The sequence below is a fragment of the Vulpes lagopus genome, chromosome 4 (genome assembly GCF_018345385.1).
Source record: "Vulpes lagopus strain Blue_001 chromosome 4, ASM1834538v1, whole genome shotgun sequence".
Taxonomy (NCBI): Eukaryota; Metazoa; Chordata; class Mammalia; order Carnivora; family Canidae; genus Vulpes; species Vulpes lagopus.
Genome location: NC_054827.1, coordinates 133440642 through 133464490, shown reverse-complemented (window position 1 = coordinate 133464490; position 23849 = coordinate 133440642). Strand labels below are relative to the sequence as shown.

Genomic DNA, 23849 nt, shown 5'->3' with positions numbered 1-23849 from the left:
TATAGGACAAGGGTTGGGAAATCCAGTAATAAATTTAATTTTTTTTTTTTTTTTTTTTTTTATGTATGATAGTCACAGAGAGAGAGAGAGAGAGAGAGAGAGAGAGGCAGAGACACAGGCAGAGGGAGAAGCAGGCTCCATGCACTGGGAGCCCGATGTGGGATTCGATCCCGGGTCTCCAGGATCGCGCCCTGGGCCAAAGGCAGGCGCTAAACCGCTGCGCCACCCAGGGATCCCCTCAGTAATAAATTTAAAACAAGCTTAAAATCCCTCATTTTATCATCCTGATACCACTTTCTTATTTCACATTCTGATACATGAACTCTGGTTTGCTCTAAGGACTCCTCCTCTCTCTGTCTCAATAAGGAAGCCATAGAGACCAGAGCAAAGGCAGGCTCAGACTACCTGAGTTCATACTCTGCCACCAGCTTCCTCTGTTAAGCCCATTTCATTTGTCACATGAGGATGGTAAGAATACCTATATTCAGTACAAAGAATTTTTTACAAGAATATATAAGATACTTATATCCATAAGAATCTATAAAGACACATTTATATTACCTAAAAGATAATGCAGCCAAGGGCTTATTAGCACATTGCCTGACACATACATAAATATGACCTATTATTTTAATTATCAATATTAAAAAAGGATGAAAATGACAAATATCCCCATAACCAAAGTAAATTCTAACAGTTTGACTTTAGAAAGTATACTACACAGAAGGTTAAAATACATATACCACAGACCTACTAACACACACGTGTCTATCTCCTACACATGCCTATTCCTGGGTTAGCTTTCCAACTGCACTATAACAGAACACTCACCTGACAAACCAAAGAAGCTGTGGTGGTCTTGCCAACACCTGGAGGGCCTGAGAGCAGCGCTGCTTTAAAACTAGAGCCATCATCTTTGCCAGCAAACTTACCAAACTTTGCTGCTAAGAAAAAAGAAGTTCCAGAGTGTTAGCCTACGTTATCTAAGAGAAATTCAGGAATGGCAGGAATCACTGTGCATACACTGAAAATCAAGCACAGTCCTCCAGTCCTCCTTCTAAATTTGTAGAATATTTTCTACAAACCATAAACGAGTTTCCAGATCATTTAGTGAAATTCTACTGCCCACCTCACTTATACCCATAACAACACACTACAACTAACTCTGAAATTCTGATTTAAAACCATAATTTTAGGAGTTTCCTATTCTATAAAAGCACAGGTGAGGAAGCAGAGTATCTGGGCTCCAATCCTAACTCCAGCTATCCTAATTCCACCGCTCACCAACTGGGAGAAGTGATTTAACCTCCTGGGCCTATTTCCTCCTTTGTAAAATGAGGGTAACGATGGCAATGTGCCTGGCAGAGATATTGTAAAGATAAACATTCTGATCGCAGAGCCAGATGCCTCAATAAATGTCAGCAAGCATCATCAGCTACATGATCACCAAAACAATGAATTGAAGATGGTGTGTCTGCAACTATCCTGTAGAGCCCAACTCTAGAGCATTCTTCTCCCCTTATCCCATGCGTATCTGACACATCAGGGGAGCTCAATACATACATGATGACAACATTGGCCAATGTCTAGTGACCAGCTGGACACAGACAACCCAGTCATCACCATGGGAATTCACTGTGATGCTCACTAAGTTTTGCCTTATTTCTCACACAATATCCTCTAAGGCTGCTGGTGAAGCTCAAGAAAACACTATTAACATCTGTGATCTGAAACCTCAGTTTCAATAATACTCTGGACATTAAATACAGATTTGTACTGTTCATTTTGCATGACAAATACACAGTAAAGCAGCACAGAAACCAGAGCTCAGACCTGCTAAAAGCAAACACCGCCAGGATATTTAGGCAGCCTACTCTGTAAGCATGCCTTGGCTTTTAATTTGCACACTCTGCCAGCCCCCAAGTCTCCTTGGCACTCTCAGTGGCTCGCTCACACATCTTCGAACCTTGGTACCTGTATTCTGTCCCACACAATGCTCCTCCCTCCCTTCACCTAGCTAACCCCTAGGAAACTTTGTTTCCAAGTCTTTGCTTAGCTCTCCCTTCCTCCACACACTCCACGCCCTTAGCACCTTACGCTGACCCCTATACCAGTACTTGGCACAACATATCTTAATTGCTGGTTCATCTATGTCTGTGGCTAACTGAGCTCCTTGAGGGAGATGGTTTTGTTCACAACAGCACCTCTGAGGCCTAGTACAGCACTTGGACTCAGAGCAGGTTTTCAACAAGGGTTTGCTGGGAGATGAACGAACCACTATTTTACTTTCTTACGTATGTGGAACTGAGCAATTACACAGTGACAGACACACACAAAATGAACGAAGCTGTAAAATCACCGCGTTTCTTGTCTTCAGAGGGACCCCTGTGCCAATTTTGGAGCCAGCGTAGGAGCTTGTTGGCACAGCTCTGGTCACCTTGCTGTCCAATTATGGTCTTGAGAGAAGTTGGCTTATATTTATCCACCCAGAGCAAATTTTCCACTTTGTTTTCACTGCTGTCACCGGCCAAATTCCTAGCCCGGCTGTCGTCATTTGTCTCCTCAGCCACCTGCTCCTCAAAATTCAGGCATCTCCAAAGCATACTTGTTTCCTTTTTTACTGACTTTATAGAGCTGTCCTTCTTGGGAGTAAGTCTACTTCTTTTAGATTCTGATTCCTTCTTAGTTGGGCTAATTTTTCTTTTTCCTTGGTCTTTTTTTTGAGGTGTTCTTTCCAATTTGGATTTTTCTTTCTTCATCTTTAAAATTGGAAAAGTGAGGAAAATAGAAAGCTGATAAGATACACAAAATGTCTATCCTGCTAACTGTACTCTCTAGGGCAACCCAGGATATCCAAATGAGCCACCCAACGTGGGTCTCACTTTTACAATGAACCCTGCTGCTGTGGAATCACCACTTTCCCAACTTTATAAAAATTATCAATAAACACACCAAAAAACACCCAAATGCAATTTTTTAGGTGAGAACATATCAGTTTACAAATGATAAGTATTCCATAATCAGCCTGAAATCCAAGGTAAATTTTTTTCTAGCTTTCTGATTTATTAAAAGTTAACACCTCCACAAAAACTTGTACCCAAGTATTCACAGCAGCATTATATTTAATTATGATTATAAATTAATTACAAAACTACATTATTATTACAACCAAAATAAAGAAACAACCCAAAATGGCCATCAACTGATGAATGAATAAACAAAATGTGGTATGCATACACAACGGAATTTTAATCACCAAAAGAAAGGGAGCAAAGTCCTGACACATGTATTTCAGTGCAGGTGAACCTTGAAAAACATACTAAGTCAAAGAAGCCAGATACAAAGGTCACAAATTGCATGTTTCCCTTTATTTAAAATGTCCAGGACAGGCAAATCCATAGAAACAAAAAATACAACAATGGTTGCCAGGGGCTGGGGATGAGGAATGAGGGCTAACTGGGTATGGGGAATGATGAAAATGTTCTAAAATTAGATACTGGTGATGGCTGTACAATTGTGTGAATATACTAAAAATCTCTGACATACATTTTAAAAGGCTGAATTTTATGGGTGAAAGTCTCAAAAAAGAAAAAAAATATGCCTCTTTGCCAGTGAGTGGATGCTGAAAATTAGTGGATGAAAGTTTGAGGAGAAACAGGTTATTAGCATAGTACTAACATGGTCTCCAAGATATTTATCAGTTACAAATGGGAAAATAGTCACTTTACTAGTGGAGAAACCAGTCAGAAACCAGTTTAATCAAGGTTAACCTCACTAACAGGAAGACATACTGACCCAGGGTCATGAGATCAAGCCCCAAGTCAGGCTCTGCACTGGGCATGGAGCCTGCTTAAGATTCTCTCTTCCTCTCCCTCTGCCTGCCCCCACCTCTCTAAAAAAAAAAAAAAAAAAAATTAAAAGGCATATTAACATACACATCTAATATAATACATTGAGGACAAAATACCACTTCTGTGGAATTCCTGCCAAAAATGTATAACTTCAAATCTAATCATAAGACATCAAAAAACACAAACTATGAGACATTCTACAAAAGAACTAACTAGTACTCATCAAAAGTCTCAAGTCTGGAGGGTGCCTGGGTGGCTTAAGTTGGTTAGGCACTGGACTCTTGATTTCTGTTCAGGTCATGATCTCAGTGTCCTGGGATCAAACCCTACACTGGGCTCTGCCCTCAGCATGGAGTCTCCTGTCCCTCTTCCTTTGCTCCTTTGCCCACCTACGCTGCTCTAAAATAAATAAAATCTTAAAAAAAAAAAAAAAAAGTCTCAGGCCAGGGTACCTGGCTGGCTTAGTCAGCTAAGCTTCTGACTCTTGATTTCAGCTCAGTTCATAATCTCAGGGTCATGAGACTAGGCCCATGACAGGTCCTGTGCTTGGTGGGGAGTCTTCTTCTCTCCCTTTCCCTCTGCTCCTCTCCCTGCTCATGTGCACATACTCACTCCCTCTCTAAAATAATTATCTCTTGAAGGCCATAAAAAGACAAGAAAAGGCTGAGGAACTGTCATAGATTGAAGGAGATGAAGAACAGACCACAACTAAACACAGTTTGGGATCCTAGAAAAGAAAAAGGACAATTGGGGAAAAATGTGAAGTTTGAATAACACCGGTACTTTTAGTTAATAGTATGGTATCAATGTTAATTTCCCAGCTTTGATAACTTCTGGTTGGTTATGTAAGTTGCTCACATTAGGGAACACTGGGTGAAGGGCCAATCCCAATAATTCCCCAAGACTATTTAACTGCAATAAGTAGGAAGACCACCTCACTACCTGGGTGACAGAGCTTGGGGACATTAAAGCTGGACCACTGGCACCCTTGTGTCCTGTATGTGGAAAAAGTCCTGAATAGAGTGGAAATGAATGAGGACGACAAAACAGAAAACAGCAACAGAAACTGAAAGAGTCCTGATAGCACTGTGGTCTCCAGACCCAGTAGTTCTGACATCAGACGCGGCCAGCCCACAATTGAGTATATGAGACAACGTTTTTTCCTTTTTGCTAAAACTAATACGGGCCTCTATCCTGAAAAAGCCCTAATAAGTTAATAAATTCTAAATGAAAAGGACATAACATGCTGGTATCTATGACATATCCTTCAAAGAACTCTTAAAAGCAATAACCTTTGTATAAATCACTGCAAGATGTGGAAAGTTTAATAAGTAGATATGGTAGGTGCACTATACTGTGCTCTCGCTCTCTTCATACTCCTTTAAGAAAGGTAAGAAAATACACCAAAGAAGACAGTCTAAATCAAAATCCACCCACTCAGAAGGAAATAAGGTAGGTTCATCTGTGGTGGAAAGGGAAGTTAATCTTTTAGGTAACAGGCCTGTAGCCACTCACGAAACATCTCTATGAGATAGGAAAGTTGTTATATATACCAACTGAAATAAATCAAGTTCATTTTATACAAACCTCAGCTTCAACTGCTATTTCGTACTTAGACTTCTTGCCTGGCATGGTTCGAATCAGATTTAATAGGCCATCTTCATCAATAATATTTGTCCCCAAGGCTGCTGCCTATTGATTAAAAATACAAATCATTAAAACCATACCCTAACCATTACCTTTTGTCAAAAAAACAGAATGATTAGGGTCTGTTCATAGGTGAACACATCTGTAAATTAGAAAAACTGGAATATACGTTTTAAAAACCATATTCATGAAAAAGTACCATTAAAAAGAGAAAATAAGAGATCTATCCCCTAAGAGTTATGAGCTGGCAATGAAGGCATCACATTACCACTTCTGTGGGTTGCTTTATCTTTTCTTCTACCCTAGGAGGGACAAGGCCACTCCAGGCCTTCCAGGATGGACTTGTCTGGAAGATTTTGTCTTCCCCCACCATCTTCTCTGTTAAAATAACTCCAATGTGTCCACCTCCAAGTGATGAATTACGATTGAAGAATCAGAAAAGTCCTCATCCTCCCCAAACTCCCTTATAAGCTATGAACAGCAGCCATGTGACAGCTCTGGCCAATGAGACTTAAGGGGAGTTCTACAAGAGGTATTTCCAGGAAAACTCTTATAAAGCCAATCACAACAAGTGTGACATCATGCCATGCTTCCTTTTTCCTGCCTTAAATGGGAACCTGAATGCCTACAGCTATAGTTACCTTGTAACACAAAGCAAGGTGCACAGAGACTAAAGCTAACACAATCAAGATGTCACAGATGGGGAATGCAAGTAGTTTAGCTACATCACAGAGCTGCTGGGCCATCCCCTCCAACTGCCTATCTCTGGGATTCTTGTCAGGTAAGAAAATAAGCAGCTATTTGCCAAACCACAGTTATCAGATACTCTGTCACTTGGCTAAACATAATTTTCCCCAGCACAAAAAGAGCTTTCAATAAACAAAAGTTAAGATGGAGTCTCACAGTGGCATATATAGAAGTATTTAGGCCTAGAAGAAAAAGAAAACTGCATTTGCTTCTATCTTTGAAAAATGATCTAAACTAGAATACTACACTGAGAAATTCAACTGAACAGGAACTGTGCCTTCAACTGGAAAGCCAAAATCCTGAAGTTGAAGCCAGAGCACATCTGCAGAAGAAATAATATAGGGATGAAATTACTTTTCTATTTTTCTCTTCATTTAATTCTGTATAGAGGACATTACTACAAATAGTCCCAGTAAGAGCCTGCCAAGGCAAGCAGACTATCTCACTGTGTCAAAAAGATAGCAGGACCCACCTTATCACTCTTGGACTGTCCACTATCACGACCCATAACAAGGTAGTTTGTTTTCTTGCTGACATTTCCTGTTACTTTTCCCCCATAACGCTCAATTAGAGACTTGGCCTCATCTCGTTCGATGGACTCCAGCACTCCTGTGATTACAAATGTAAGGCCTTCCAAGCAATTTTCAGCTCCCTAAAAACCAAAATGTTCAAGCAGAGAGGAAATTACATGGTAACCTTCCAAAGAAATACTTGGCATCAAAACTGCAGGAAGTTGATTTTTCTCATTTGACATCATAAATAATCTCAGCATGAAAAATTTGCAGGAAATTCACAGCAAGTAAGTGGAACCTGAAATTAAATCCTGAGAAATTCTCATGTAGGTTAGCATTTAATAAACTTAAAAAACCAGCAATGAAAAATATATATCCACTACACTTCACTAAAGCTTATGAATCTATTCATACTACTTTCATGTCTTTTTAATATTTAAACCACTAGTTAATTTGCAAAACTTTAAATAAACTAGATAAAATCCACCTACAGAATTTCTTGTTGTTAAAAAAGAAAAATTTGATTCTAAAAAGGCTAAGCAAGTTTGAGCTCTTGCCCTTCTCTCTGTGTGATAGTAAATCGAACAAACTGTAAGTAACTTAAAGGCAAAATCATATATATTATCTCTTGATTAGAACGATAACTTAATATACAAAAGATACTAACCAAAGAGAACTGGATGAAGGAGACACTTAATCTTAATTGGAACTATGTATATTTATAGATTTTTTCAAATTTTTGCAATGGTTCAATAAAATAACCAAGGAAAATGAAAATTATGTAAAAACCATTCCAAGTTACTTATTACCCTTTGAACAGAGAATTGGGATCAATATAGATTTAAAACAGGCCTGAAATGAAGAAGCTAAGCAAATATCAAAGACTACCCCAATACAAGTTCAATCTTTCACCATCCTGCTAAAGAATCTTTCTTAGGGGGGAAAAAAAGCTATGAATCTGCTTGGAGAGAAAAAGTTTGATTAATGACTCAAGGTCCCTTCAAGCCCTATGATTCTAGGATTGAAATAATCTTGTGAACACTAAGGAATTTAAATTCTTCTCAACAAATTCAAAATGACCCTGGGAAAGTCCACATACAAGCCTCTATCCCACACCCTAATCACCTATCCTGAACTATCAACCATTGCAGCTCTGAATACCTATTTTACAACCAATCTCAGCATTATTAGCCTCTTGACCAAACTCTTCCACTCTAGAACATGTGGGACCAGCAACCTACCCAATATCCTCAACCTCTACTCAGTATTTCCTCCACCATCTTGCCTTCATTGAGTCCCCTAAGAACTTCACTTTGCCTAAAGTCCTCTCAAGCAGCAGCACTTGGGTGGCTCAGTCGGTTCAGCATCTGCCTTTTGGCTCAGGTAATGATCTCAGGGTCCTAGGATTGAGCCCCACATTGAGCTCCCTGCTCAGCAAGGAGTCTGCTTCTCCCTCTCCTTCACCTCCTCCCCCAGTTGTGCATGTTCTCTCTCTCAAATAAATAAAATCTTAAAAAAAAAAAAAAAAAAAAAAAAAGTCCTCTCAGGAGCTTGCTGAGTCTTACAGTCTTTCTTACACCACATGCAAGAGGCAGGGCTGACATCCTCCTCTAGCCTCCTACACAACCCCGCAGCCCTGTAAGGTTCATCCTCATCCCCTCTTTATTAGGAGGAACTACTAATCTCCATTTGTAACCTGAATCCCCTCCTCTCTACCTTATCCTTCTCTTTCTGGTATACCTTCTATCTCCCTTTCTGGTGGATCCACACCTATCAGCAAAAAGCTCTGGTTTTATGACTACCATATTCCTCAAAACTGAGCCCCTCCAGGGTTACTGGTTATTTAAGGGAAATTTTTTCTAATAGTATCAAGCAGTAATTCATACTATAAATAAAAATCCCTAAATCACAAAGATGGTGACTAAGGCTTTTCTGTTAATTTTTTTTTTAAGATTTTATTTTTTTAAGTAATCTCTACACTCAATTTGGGTGGCTTGACCTCACAACGCTGAGACCAAGAGTCACAGTCCACTGACTGAGCCAACCAGGGACCCCTCTTCATTTTTAATTATAAATTCTCTACTGCTATGAACATAGTGAATACATGCACGGACCCAGGGACCAGAGGCCCTAACAAAACAGCATGCCCTCTTAGCACTCATACCTTTGGTATTTCTTTGGAGCCCAGGGCTTTGGGGCCTTCTCGATTTAAGTAGCTTCGATAAGCTTGATAATTTGTGCGTCTCTTCTCAGAATCTTCAGGACTTACAGACTTTGGGGAGAGGGGGGGAAATAGAATAAAGTCATGCAAATTCATGTAAAATTCAAAATACGTATCAATAAATACACATTAAGTCACTTCTGTGTTTGGTCCTGAAATTAACATTTTTAGCTAAGCTACACAGTACTCCCCAGTATAGATAAGCTTGGCTTATAAACATCCCTGTATCAGCTCTTCTCAAGCCTTTTGACTCTCTAAAGGCACATATGCAAGGGCAGATTAAGTACATAAGTCAAGCTGCTAGCCCCAAGAGAAGAAACAAAAAAAGTACATTTCAAAAATTCATGTGAATTTCAAATTCTTTTCCATAATATAACCATGTGTATTTTAATGAAAAAATTAATTTCCCCCCCAGGTATACCTGATCACACAAGAAGATATCTCATGTTATCCTATATACCGTTGCACACCCCTAAAGCAACATAAATGGCCCTATACCTCTGAGTATATGAGTACTACAGGCTGACGACTGAGGGCTTCATATACACAGCAACAACAGGCCTGTTCAAACAACAGGCAAGCTTTACTCCAAAAAGTAGACACATTCTATATGCCACCACCTCCTTTCTAGGTTTAATGTCTCCTATTCTGTTTCTCTCATATAGACCTCTGGGTCTATCTCAGAAAACCGTGGGGGAAACTTTTCAAACTATATATCCCTGGACTCACTCCAAGTTTCCGTTAGCAATAATTGTACCTCGGATAAACCTCATTGGCTATGATACTGCCACTGCGCAAAGCTACTCCAAGTTTCTGATTCAGAGATACGGGATATGGCTAGGGCATGTGTATTTGGGGGAAAACCACCCTAGATAATTCTGATTTCAGAACCACTACAAGAAAGGTCTCTTGTTTTTTCTACTTCCCATTTCATATTCTTTCAACTTATAAGCCAGCTCAAATCCCTTTGAGAATAAAAATATTACTTTTATACAAATAAATTATTTTAATCAATAAAATAAGTAAGCTGCTTTGGTTATAAGCTAAGTAAGCCATTAGAAGCTGCTAGACTCTAATCCTACTGCTTTAACAGTGGTTCTCAAACGCTGGTGGGCATTCATATCCATCTGAGCTTATTAAAATACACCTATTCAGACTACAAAGTCATATATTTAATAAGCTTCAAAGGAGAATCCAAGGCATACCAAAATGGGAAAATTATTATTTAACCAGGGTAGACTGAATTTATTAAATGCTTTGATATTCCCAAATGCTAAAATAAAAGTTCTAAGTCATTTCTATTTTAACTTTGAAAAATAAGGTGAAGAATAAAGCAACATTTAAAGGTTTCTTTTCCTTTAATAAAAATAGACTAGCCTCTATAAAATGAACATGTTTAGTATGCCTGAAGAAAAACATTCATCTACCAGATAAGCATTTAGTGAAAAAGAATCTGAAACCAAATGTTAATTGTTCCCTCAAGCATATTTATGAGCAATGGCCACAAACAAAAGCATCTAGAAATCACCATTTCACTATTCTGCACTAAAAAAAAACAGTGATAAGCAGTTAAAATGGACAATATTCTACTTTTAACTCGAAGTGCATTAAGAGGCTTGAAGGAACAGTGGTTTCTCATTATGAATCTAACGTGGGTCCAAATAGAGATCTTAAGAAATCATTCAATTCTCAAATATATATAAAAACAAAAATTGTGAAAACTATTCTGCATTATTTCATTGTTTTTTGCCTTTCCAAATGATTTCATTATCTCAATGCTGTTATACAAGAGCAAAATGGGGTACATTCAGGACAAATTCAAATGATTTTAATAATAACAAAAACATAGCACTTATTATGTACCAGGCACTGTTCCAAAATTCCAATACTAACTCAGGTACTATTATTACCCCTACTTTACAAATGAGGAAACCAAAGCAGAGAGAAGTAACACATCTGCTCAATGGCAGGGCTATATGATCTGAAAATGGCTCCAGAGGCCGTGCTCAAAAGCCACCATGTTATTATATTGCTGTTTCATTTTGTTTTGTTTTTTTACCTCAGAGGAACTGAATTAAAAGTTGGCTCTGCTACTTACTAGCTGGATGATCTTGGAAAAGTTCCTTAACTCTTTCATCAGCCTGTTTCCTCATCATTAAAAACTGAATAATAAAAGTCATGTTACAGGGTTGTTGTTAAGATTAAATGAGATATCGTATGTATTACTGCAATATCTAATACAGTTTAACACTCAATAAATATTGGCTAATTTAGCTACATTAATAAGCTATATTCTGCAAGAGCATCTAAGTCAGATAGCTTAAAAGTACTACCATGACTTATAAAGCTAAAAGTAAACTTGAAAACAGTCAAACCCAAGCCAACACACAGCCCCCAAATGATAAACTTCTAGGAAATTTCTACCTCTTTTTTAGCTGGAGAACTTTTGGGTTTCTTAGGAGTCTTTGTCTGTCCTTTTAATTCAACAGCATTTTTTCTTTTTGAAGTCATAGGCTCTGTTTCTTTATAAGAACTCTCTCCTTTTTTTTTCAAAAGGGCCAACTTGGAACTGGCTTTTGGAGAAGTTTCTATTTTGTGAGGTGATGACTTCAAATGTTGCTGAGATCCTATCAAACTTTCACATTTAGTTTGCTTGTTAGGACTACAGTTCTTCCTGCCATCTGAAAATTGTTCTGTTTTTACTAGAAAGAAAGAAAAGAATATGACTGTTGTTTTGGGAAAAAATGATACTCCAAATCAAGACCTTTTTTTTTCATTTTTCAATTAAATAATCTTAGTAGCACACAATATGGTGATCTCTTAATATTCATATTAAGATTTTAGTTCTTGGGCAGCCCGGGTGGCTCAGCGGTTTAGCGCCGCCTTCAGCCCAGGGCGTGATCCTGGAGACCCAGGATCAAGTCCCGCATTGGGCTCCCTGCATGGAGCCTGCTTCTCCCTCTGCCTGTGTCTCTGCCTCTCTCTCTCTTTCTCTGTATCTCTCATGAATAAATAAATAAAATATTTTTAAAAAAGAAAATCTTTTTAAAATATTTTAAAATATTTTTAAAAAAGAAAAGATTTTAGTTCTTTATACATAACATTTATTTTTAAAACTTAAACATTTGTACATTTTTGTATAACCAGTTCAAATTAAAGGATCTGTCTTTTTAAATATAAAGGACTCATGGGGCACCTGGGTGGCTCAGTCAGTTAAGCACTGGACTCTTGGTTTCTGTTCAGGTCAGGATCTCAGGGTTGTAAGATCCAGCCCTGTGCTGGGCTCTACACTGGATGTGGAGTCTGCTTAAGATTCTATCCCTCTCTCTGCCCCTCCCTCCTCAAAATAAAATAAATGAATGAATGAATGACTCATTACTTCAAATGATATCATAAACATCTAAGGCCATGGCCTTTATTCCACAGATAAACTTCAATGACCTGAAACTTACACTGAGAAAACTTACTGAGTAGAATGTCACATAAAAATTCTGTGTTTGGGGATCCCTGGGTGGCGCAGTGGTTTGGTGCCTGCCTTTGGCCCAGGGCGCGATCCTGGAGACCCGGGATCGAATCCCACATCAGGCTCCCGGTGCATGGAGCCTGCTTCTCCCTCTGCCTATGTCTCTACCTCTCTCTCTCTCTCTCTCTCTCTGTGACTATCATAAATAAATAAAAATTAAAAAAAAAAATTCTGGGGATCCCTGGGTGGCGCAGCGGTTTGGCGCCTGCCTTTGGCCCAGGGCGCGGTCCTGGAGACCCGGGATCGAATCCCACGTCGGGCTCCCGGTGCATGGAGCCTGCTTCTCCCTCTGCCTGTGTCTCTGGCTCTGTCTCTGCCTGTGTCTCTGGCTCTGTCTCTGCCTGTGTCTCTGGCTCTGTCTCTCCTTCTATCTCTCAAGAATAAATAAATAAAATCTTTAAAAAAAAAAAAATTCTGTGTTTGTAGGGGCACCTGTGTGGCTCAGTCAGGTCATGATCTCAGGGCCATGAAATTAAGCCTTGTGTCAGACTCTCTGCTCAGCACAGAGTCAGCTTGAGACTTTCTCCCTCACCCCTCCACCCCCCTTCCCTTCCCCTGCTCACCACCTACAAACACACACACACACACACACACACACACACACACACACACTCTCTCTCTCTCTCTCAAGAGAGAGATTTTATTTATTTATTCATGAGACACACACACACAGAGAGAGAGAGTGAGAGAGGCAGAGACAGAGCAGAGAGAGAAGCAGGCTCCATGCAGGGAGCCCAATGTGGGACTTGATCCCAGGACTCCAGGATCACACCCTGAGCTTAAGACAAATGCTTCATCACTGAGCCACCCAGGCATCCCAATAAATAAATATTTCTTAAAAATGTCTGTGTTTGTAATATAGTCTGAAAGCCCAAAATTCTGTAATTTCAAGACTATATAAATGAATTTACTTATAGGAGTAAGACCATCTATACTAGCAGATGCTCAGATTATCAGGACCAGTAAAAAATAAAACCTACAGACAATCAGCAGGAAAGATTCTGATGACATGAACAACTATAAGTCAACTCTATGAGCTTGAAACATCTTTGCCATCTATGCTGAAGCCCACATGTTGCAATGCACTTGGAAATTAACATTAACATGAAACCAAGAACTGAAACACATTTTTTACAACAATCATAGACGGGCATTCAACAACAGCTAATATCCAAATATAGCTTTCAAAGTATCTAAGAACATGTTTCAATATTCCTATGAAATAATGTCTACCTAACAATACAAGGCAATTACTGAATAGAATATTTAAACGGGTTATCATGAATTTTCTTCTGTAAAGGTAAATAAATGTTCTAGCTTACTTTTCTCTGTTAGTATTACCTTTATGAGGAGATTTATGTTTTCCTGCTTTACTTAAATTGGCTCGGACAGATGAAAACGTTTCTCGCTCCTCTGGGTCCTTCCAAGCCTAAGGAAATTTAAAGTGTCAAATGTGACAAATAATGGGAAAACTACTATCACAAAGTATGTTGTTAAGATTGACCAAAGTTTTAATTTAATTAAGTTTTAATTCTAAGGGCCACATTCCAAAGCAAGAAGACAATATAATAAATTCTCATTCATTCATCCATAAAGTTTCTGGGAAAAATGAAGCATTTTTTTCTTACTTTTAACTTTACAGATAAGGAAACTGATGAAAAGTTATAGAAAAATACATCTATAAAAATTATCACAGTTGTTCCCAACTTGTGAGAATGGAAGACTTGCTTCTGTTTCTTTCATCTCAATTCTTAAATTGTTAGTATTATGCAGTTAAAAACTAAAATCCAAACCCAAAAGACTAAATTTGAAAAACAATCTAAAGCTCAAAAGAAGACAGACACTTTCTCAAGAGAGGAAAAAAAAAATTTTTCTCCAGTGCTCCTTCAAAACTCCATTTTACAAAGAGGTTACAAACTGGGATGCATAACACAGTATTTTTTTTAAAAATTATAATTTTAAGAAAATAAAAATAAAAAAATAATTATAACTTGAATGCATTTAGGGGGAGTAAGGGTTTTCAAACGACAAAGTCCCTCCATTCCTTATTGTCTTATATCCACCTACTATAAATCTTTTAAAATAGGTATTAATATTCACAATATTAACAGAATGCGGTTCCATGGAAACAAGGCTAACTTTTTGGAGATCAGGTGCTTTAAAAAAACAGATTCTTTTAAAGACTCCCAAAAATAAACTCATTATTATTGGAGGCTGTCCTAACACAGATATTAAAATTGCTAATTAAAATTAGCAAAAATGTGTTCCAGGAAGAAGAAACCAGTAATTAGCATTAAAGTTATTAAACTTTGGGCAGCCTGGGTGACTCAGCGGTTGAGCGCCACCTTCAGCCCAAGGCGTGATCCTGGAGACCCAGGATGGAGTCCCATGTCAGGCTCCCTGTGTGGAGCCTGCTTCTCCCTCTGCCTGAGTCTCTGCCCCCCCCCCCTCTCTCTGTGTGTGTGACTCATGAATAAATAAATAAAATCTTTAAAAATAATAAATAAATAAAGTTATTAAACTTTAAATTTCCTTAAGAACCTTTGTGTTCTTTAAACGAGTACATAAGAGCTCATTTGTGACAGAGAGTAAGTACAAGCTAAAATTCATTGTACTGTTAAGAAAGATTCTGGTTGGCTTTGGATCAATTAACCTTCCTTTTAGAGCAAGAATAAGTTTCTCAATGAGCTTCCCCAAAAACATCATTAAAAATTAAAATAATTTAGCTTCTTTCTAGAAGAGTTATTCATGGTTGTTATCTCCAGAGCCTAGAATACACAGGTTTGAAAGGGAACACTGATCTGCAATATATATTCAGAGTACAATCTGGTGATATGCCACCTTTTTGGTCTTGGGCTCTTCATCCAACATAGCTAATGTTCTGGCAAACTCTTCATCTTCATGCAGTTGTCTCTCCAACTGTAAAAAGTATCAAGAGAGTAAGCTTTTTTCTTTTTATAAATAAAAGTTTTTAAATGTTTGAGTCATGATACTTAGAAGAAACTGGAAAAAACATTTTCCACAAAGTATGACATTCTTCCACTTAATAGTTCAGTATCACAGATTGCTTCATTAAGTCAAATTAGATTTCAGAACACTTATTTTTAGTTTTACAGGTGAAACAGAGAAATTGTGCATATTTTTAAATCACATTTCTCACTTATAATGTTCAAAGTCTATAGTTTGTCTTAAGAGTCCCAATACAACACTTATAGATCTCTTATTTCTATTTATTTTGAACTCTATAAAGAACTCTGAAAAGAATCTCATCCTAATAGAAAAACAATAGTCTGAAGGGCACAAAAAAAGAGTAAATCTAAGAAATAAAGAAAATTATGTAATTTCCTTGCACACAATATAATCATCAAATTTCCATTTTCAGTCACTAATTCAAATATATGTTCTGACTTGAGAATTTAAGCCACCATATCACAGAAGTTTTCCTAACATGCTAATATAACAGACAGATATTCTAATTACTTTGTTATTATTCCTAGTATTTTCATTTGCAGCAAAATGGAGGTTTTCCAGAAAAGAAGGTGTAACAGTAGAATATACTTCTCATTTATAAACTCACTGGTATTAGGCCCCCTGATAAAACAGCTTAATGTAACATCAAATAAAAGCCTACTTATATTATTCAAACAAAGGAAAGAATGTTCAAATCACCCAATCGAAAAGAAAAGGTTTGGAAATTGGCATATACCTTATGAGAACACAGTAACCAAGCCTTTTCTTGTTTTTTAATAAAATAATCTTGAGCTACACAGAACCATAAGCAAGCCAGACATATGCACATCAATACATTCTCTGTTGCCTAATATTTACTTACCATATCTGAACTACACATCTAAGTACTAAAAAAATATATATGAAAAATCTTCATCATTGAAAGGTCCTTCAAACTCTAAACCTCCAAGTGCCCTGCAAGGATTTCTGGTTGAAACTCTTATCATTTTCCCAAAATTTCACACTATGTAGTATACATTAGTAAAGAGAATTTGAGAAGCCAGAACAGAAGAAATGTAAATACTCCCACTAGAAATTCATTATTGGTAATTATGGCATCCTTTGATCAAAAGTCCTGATTTTAATACAATGTTTAGCACAGGTAGTATTTAACATATTAACTTGTTAGATATTAGACTCATAATTTATTAAATGTATAAACAAGGAGGTAAAAGTGAGAGAAAAAAAGTCTTGGAAAGGTAATTAGAAAAGACATCACAGTGTTGTTGTTGTTTTTTTAAAGACATCACAGTTATTAAAGACCCTCAAAGTCCATCATCAGAGTAATAAATTACTCAAACAAGATTCTAAAAGAATGTGACAGAAATGGGAAAATATGGTTTTATGATACGAAGTACCACAGCAAGTTTGGAAAGGGTGGGACAGACCTCCAGTATACGGGACAGATAAGAAGTCATATCCTTAAAATCACAGTTTTACCTAAACCATTTGTGCTACCTTCAGTCATATGGATACCTGTTTATGGTTTATGTAACTCAGTGTAATCAAATAAGATGGAAAAGATTTTGAAAACACAAACTCCAAACTGCCAAAGTATTTCATAAAACTGGAATACTGTTCTCTCACAGTATTTAATAAGAGCCTTTTCTACACCAAGCACTAAAATAAGCACTGATGTCACAAAAGTTAAGCAAAACATAAACAGCCCTGGTGGGTGGAGCTTAGAACCTACATATAGGAAGACACATAAATACTAATTATAAGAAGTGTTTAAAAGTAGCTACAATGGGGTGCAACACAGTATATAAGAGGGGTTTCTGATATAGTTTAGGAAGTATGAGAAAGTGACACTTAAGCTAATAGCAAGGGGGTTCAAGCATTAGGTATCAAGGTCTGGAGCCTCTGACGGAGACAAACCCTGCTCATAGAAATCCTTTCTTCTTTTGGCTTCCAGAAAATACCAAGCTTTCCTCAAACTCCTACTTCACTAGTCATTTTCTTAAATCTCCGTCGTTGGATCATCTTCCTCTTCCTGACCTCTACATATTAATAGTACCCTAGAGTTCAATCCTGAGACTTCTTTTCTGTTTATATACTCTCATCCAGTTACACAGGTTTTAAATACCATTCAAATGCTAATGACCCCCAAACATACATCTTTGGTTTAGACCTCCCCGCTCCCCAGCTCCAGATTCCTCTATAGAAACACCTACTCCACATCTCCACTGGAAATCTATTAGACATCTCAAACTTAACATGTCCAAAACAGAATTCTCTCCTTTGTACCAGTGTTTCTCTTAATAAATGGTATCATCATTGATCCAGTTGCTCAAGCCAAAAAACACGGAGTCCTCTTTTCATCTTCTCTTTCCCTTATACCTTACACCCAATCTGTCAACAACTGGAAGGTTGCACCTTCAAAGCACATACAGATTACGACCCAGGTACAAGGCAACATCTTCTCTCACTTATCCAACCATAGTAGTCTCCAAACTAATCTGCTTTTGATCTTGCCAGACCATGGTTTATTAGCCTCCCAGTAGCCAGAATAATTTTCTTTTAAGATCCATCAAATTGTGTCCACTTCTGTGTTCAACCATTCCAATGGCTTCTCATCTCACAAAAACTAGAATCCAAAACCCTTACCATTCCAAGTCCTTTTGGTAGGTTACAGAGACTTGTCATGACTTACAAGATTTCCAAATTCATCAAATCAAATGTTTCTACCTTAAGAAAAGCACTCGCAGTTCTGTTTAGAGGAAATCTTCCTCCAGGCAGTCAGACTGTCATTTCATTTTGTTCCCCAGTGTCATGTCCTCAGAGGGGCCTTTCCAACCCCTCTATTTAAAATGGAACACTCATAACCCCACTAATCACCCCTAAAACTATCTATACCTTCACTTTTCTTCACAGTAGTTATGATGACCTGACTTTTTTCTTTTTCTTTTTGTTTGTTTTTTTTTTAATTTTTTTTTTAATTTATTTATGATAGTCACAGAGAGAGAGAGAGAGGCAGAGACACAGGCGGAGGGAGAAGCAGGCTCCACGCACCGGGAGCCTGATGTGGGATTCGATCCCGGGTCTCCAGGATCGCGCCCTGGGCCAAAGGCAGGCGCCAAACCGCTGCGCCACCCAGGGATCCCCATTTCTTTTTGTTTTTACTGTAGTATCCTTAACACCTAAGCTAGAACTGTGCCACATACTCAGTAAGGGCTCATAAATATTTGTTGAGTGAATGTAACAGGTGTACTGCCCAAGAGAGCACTCTGAACTAGAACAGATTTCGGGGTCATCAGCATATATATAGTATTTAGAGCCACAGGAGTGGATGAAATTACCCATAGTGAAAAAAAAAGGATATGACCAAATTAAATTATTTTAACTATACTAAATACAATTGCTTCTATTCAAAGAAATCTAATAATAAATCTTTAAATAACCATCCCTTGCTCTTATTTATCTTTTACATAAAATTAAATTTTTATAAATTATATTTTAACTCATTTTACACATAATTCTTACAATGAGAGTCAATCCAAAATTAAACTAGGACAGTCCAAACTGTTTGCCTAATAGACTAAATAGCGAGATACAACATCAAGTTGTTAATGATACATAAATGAAATGCCAATACCTCTGCATCCTCATCAAGTTGCAATTGCTTGGCAATGGCTTCATCATTTAATCTGGAGTCATCTGCATTTTGTGAAGGCTATTTCAAAGAAAATCAAGCAAGATCAGCATAAACCTTAAGTTAAAAATAAGGTGGGTTTTATTTGTTTTTTGTTTTTTTTACTGTAGCTAATTAATTAAATACACCAGTGAGAGATAAGTTTATGTTATAAAATAGTCTTACTGCACACCAGCCAGAAGATTATGTTCACAGCTACTCCCTAACCATATCCAATTTCCTAATGAGCAAATATCCTATAAACAGATGGTTCTCAGTTAATTCTATTGACGTGTTCAAAAGAAGTACCCTGCAAAAAACCTATAAACATATAGTCTTCAGAATAATCCAGAGCATTGGGAAACCAATGTGTGTGTGTAAATGGTTACATTCGTCCGATAGAGGCACTAATGAAATCAATATACACACACCATTTGGCAGGGCTGAATTCAGAAGATTACTTTCACTTTTATTTATCTGTATTTGTTTCTTAAATGTCCAGAAAAAAATAAATCCAACAGCAGCCAAAGTAGAAAGGTCAAAAATATAACAGGTAAGTCCTATTTATAAGTTATATACTTATGACCTCATTTGGGAATAAGCTTACTGTCCAATTCTGTCTGGCTGAGGTCAATGATACCATGAATTTGCATTCTGAGTATTTAAATTGTAAGAGTTACAATTTATTCTTATGATTTAAATTATCTTTTCCCAATTTCAAATATAAAAAAATTAAATGTGCAATATTTTAACTTCCTCACCCTCTAAAATGATGGCAATATGGTTTATCCATTATCACAGAAAAACAATTATCATTAATAAAAACACAGACCTATTTATAACATCCAAATTTCTCTTATTAAAAACAGTGAATGGGTACAAACCCTGAATATTCTTGCTTGCATGTAGAACACTCACCTCTTTTCTTTTGCTTGCTACCATCTTCTTATCTGATCTTTGGACACTCCCAGTTCCAAAATAATCAAGCACTGACGTGGGGGTAAGTTTTATTGGTGATAAAGGTTTATTCTTGGTCTTAGTGTTTTCTTCATTCTTTTTCATGTTTGATGTCCCAAGATAACTATGTGTAGATCCTCCATTCTCTTTTGATTTAGAAGCTGCCTTCTTACACATAAAGTCATCTTCTTCATCTTAAATGGAATATAACCAAATATTATAAAACATCGATTCTAATTTTATAAAGCAACCACTTCCATCAGCTTTATAGAAAGCACACCAGAGCTAGAGAATGCTGATTTCTTTTCTTCCTATCTCTTGAATTCAATACTTATCCTCACTTTTACCAATGCCACACATGTAATAAACAATTCCCGCCAATTACCACCCAGAGCACACAAATATAATTACTTACTCGTGTATTCAACAAATATTTACAGAGCACCCATTATGAACCAACACTAAGGATTTAACAATGAATAAAAAAGACAAAATCCCTGACCTCATGAAGCTTGGGGTCTAGAAAAGGAAAAGATAGAAGTAAACAAATATATGCTGTCAAGTTATAACCCCTATAAAGAAAAAGTAAAACAGGATGAAAGAATTAAAGAGCAATGGGGGATGCTCTTTCAGTTATGGTTGTCAGGGAAAGCCTCTCTGATAAGCAATGAAGTAACCTCAGGCAATGAAAAGGGCAAGTGCAGAAAACTTCAAGTGAGTGTGCTTGGAGTTTACTGTGACTACAGCGCAAAGGGGCTATAGCACTGGAGTTAAGGTGAGAGAGGTAGGAGTCAAATCACGTGGGATTTTTCAGGTCATGCAAAGAATGTTAGGTTCTATTTTAGAATAAGAATCCACTGAAAAATTTTCAGCAATCAGTGATCAAACTTAAGTCCTGTCCTTTGGAGAACACACCGTGAAGAGGCAAAAGCGAATGCAGGAAGACCATGTTGAAAGCTACTGCTGTTACAGAAGAAATGCTGACGCCTTGGACTAGGTGGTATTTGCAGAGGTGGCAAGAAGCTGTCAGAGTCTAGCTTATATGAAGTGGGCTGTCTAGCAATATCTAAGCCTTCACTTAAGACTTTAAGCACTTTGTTACATTTTATCTTTCTAAAAAGTTTCCATTAAACATCTGGTTTTAAAAGTCTTTCTAAGCTTTCTAGTCTTTCTAGTCTAACTTGGATACAACAGTGTACCTCAAAAGGGCCTCAAAAAATTTTGTTTGGCTCTGTGATTCACAAGATAAAAAGCTCTTTGTGTTGGCCTAATGACAAAAGACATCCAATAAAAAGAAAAATCTAAAAGGCACTTGTGAAGACTGGGTCACTAGGGGTGGTGGGGACCGCTTCATAAATTTGGTGTGCAAGGCCACATTATGAGTGAGTCACTTCCTCTCAAATAGTCCTCCGTTCAGCCAAGAGCATTTGCCAGGTACTGTGCTATTCCTATGTGGTTGCCATCTCAAAGAGGAAAATACCTAAGATATGTAAAAATCAAAAAGGACTTCGTCTTACTTTCCAATTACTAAGTTAAAATGAAACTATGAACTCTACAAACTAGAAACCCTTCCAGGTTTCTGATTACTAAATATAAAAAGTAATCCACCACTTGAAGCAAATTCATCACAAATGAATTGTTCACTACAAGTTCCCAGAAATTTACACCTCAGGCTACCCTCCAAGGGCCTGCAATAATCATGGGTAAATTTGTAAGATGACTCCATACTCCTTGCCACCAACAACTGGACCAGGAGTGGGCACTTGGATCACAATGGGGGCCAATCTTACCCTTTATCAGTTTGCTGAACATGTTTAAACTAGGTACTAAAGATTCATTCTTGCATTCAGTGAGATGTGACAATGGCCTAACAAATGCCATTTTGCTTAAAGTAGGCTTTTTACAATAAGCAGGTTTTAACCTGCAACCAAAAGATTTTAATTAAAGCATACTTGTTTTATCTTCAACTACAGTCAATCTACCTTCAAGCTTAAAATAAAAATTCATTCGTAAATTTTTCTAAGGACATCCACGGCTTGATATACTTACCAGATTTCAGTATAACTATTGTTAACAAGAGTCAGCCAGCAGATTAGGTTCAGTAACTGATGTATCTGTTCTCCCTGCCTGATCCTTCTTTGCCCCTGCCAGATGTGGGAAAAGGTGTCTGATTCTGATGGTTTTGCAAAGGAGAGGTGACATTATCACCATTCCACTTAAGTACACCAACTATAAAAATCACCTATAACGTATTATTAGTTCTAATATAAACACTCATTATGAAAACATGTAAACCAGTAAGAATTTCCAGAAAGCAATTTGGCAAAATATATGCAGAGCCTTAAAGATGTTCATAACCTTTAGCCCAGTAATTCCTGGAGATAATCAGAGGTATTGACAAATATTTGTATACACGAACATTTAGCAGTCATTAAAAATTCATCTCGAATTTCAAAGCTCAAAAATATTATGGGAACAGTAAAATTAAGCTGGCAAAAAAACAAAAATGCATCACTCTTTTCCTTTAGGTTAGCCTTACCATTATAGGTATAAATGTCACCCCTAAAAGGGGGGTCTTCTTTTTCACGAGCCTTCTCTGCTAGAGATCTCTTTGTAACAGTGGAGGGTAATAGAGCCTTTCTCTGAATTTTTGGTTTAGAATACACAAATTTAAACTTAACAATGTCTTCAAGCTATAGATCCAAAAGATGTACTATACCCCAAACACAGACATAATTTTATAAGCATTTTCATAATTTAAGTAAAAAAGGAATTACACATGAATTTTCAAAAAATATGGAAGTGTTCTGCATAAAATTTCAACTGTGTTTATATTGTACTAAGCTAAAACTACATACAAGGCCCCTTTTACTCTGCTAACCACAAAATAAATAGCTCTTCAGGCCCCTTGGAAAGTAGAAGCAATTTGAGTGAAATACAGCTATAAAAAGAGAAAAGACTGGCTTCCTTGATTTGACACTTACATAGTACTCCATGATTTATGCACTTCCCCATACTCCTTACAGTGACTGGGAAAACTAACAACAAAAAAGTAAACTCATGATCCTAAGCATTAAGGTATTTCTTATAAATACAGAGGGTTTCATTAAGGAGAACATAGAAAAATATGGTGTTCTATAAAGTCGCAGATATATCTGAAAGCATTTGGTCATCTTGCCTTGACAAAACCAGAAAACCTGAAGAAATCAAGAGTCCTACTGTCTGTACTATGACTTCTAAACTGGCTGTCTTAAAAATTCTTTAGTCCTTAATATTTCAAAGGCTATATAGCAATACGTTATGGAAAAAGAAGGCAAAAGAGGCCAAAGGTGAGAACAATGCTTGCCGAAGACAGTCATTTAACAGAAGCTGCTGTCACCATCCTCACATAAATATTTTATGATCCTAAAGTGTAGAAATGAAACATTCCAAATAAAGTTATGATTATTTTTCTTTTTTAAACATTTGTTCTTTTTAATAAGCCTAAATTTGTTCTTGCACCTTCAGAAGCCAAAGGCAACTTGTGTTCCCTTCTCCGCAGAAACTTATAATACAATAATGATAAATAGATCTAAGTCCAATTTCTCAGACCTAGTTGAAAATCATGGGCAATTGAACACTTAGAATCTCCCTCCAGGATATCTGTCTCCTTATAAAAACACCATTTATTTTTATTTATACACAACATAACCTCAAATGTGGTAACAATCACCAAATAAACGAGCATTACCCAATATACAGCAGAGGAATT

General features: G+C 37.2%; 2 protein-coding genes and 1 non-coding gene across 6 annotated transcripts in view; 1 reads left to right on the top strand and 2 right to left on the bottom strand.

Moving 5' to 3' along the window:
• WDR19 (WD repeat domain 19) overlaps nucleotides 1-6684 on the top strand; it is a 111704-nt gene extending 105020 nt beyond the window's left edge. The window contains exon 37 of the mRNA XM_041751393.1: nucleotides 5805-6684. The gene's annotated coding sequence lies outside the window, so the exon portion shown is untranslated. The remainder of the gene's footprint in view (nucleotides 1-5804) is intronic.
• RFC1 (replication factor C subunit 1) overlaps nucleotides 1-23849 on the bottom strand; it is a 76020-nt gene that overhangs the window by 15685 nt on the left and 36486 nt on the right. For 3 of the 4 annotated variants that reach the window (XM_041751397.1, XM_041751394.1, XM_041751395.1), the window contains 10 exons: nucleotides 20060-20292; nucleotides 19106-19183; nucleotides 15343-15420; nucleotides 13843-13930; nucleotides 11403-11680; nucleotides 8922-9029; nucleotides 6718-6897; nucleotides 5439-5543; nucleotides 2360-2759; nucleotides 832-944 (listed from right to left, as the gene is read on the bottom strand). In XM_041751397.1, coding sequence (XP_041607331.1) covers nucleotides 832-944; nucleotides 2360-2759; nucleotides 5439-5543; nucleotides 6718-6897; nucleotides 8922-9029; nucleotides 11403-11680; nucleotides 13843-13930; nucleotides 15343-15420; nucleotides 19106-19183; nucleotides 20060-20292 — 1661 coding nt within the window. The remainder of the gene's footprint in view (nucleotides 1-831; nucleotides 945-2359; nucleotides 2760-5438; nucleotides 5544-6717; nucleotides 6898-8921; nucleotides 9030-11402; nucleotides 11681-13842; nucleotides 13931-15342; nucleotides 15421-19105; nucleotides 19184-20059; nucleotides 20293-23849) is intronic. The other variant, XM_041751396.1, reaches the window with a different exon arrangement.
• LOC121490321 lies at nucleotides 9643-9780 on the bottom strand. The gene has a single exon (XR_005987626.1). It is a non-coding gene; the product is annotated as a U4 spliceosomal RNA (small nuclear RNA).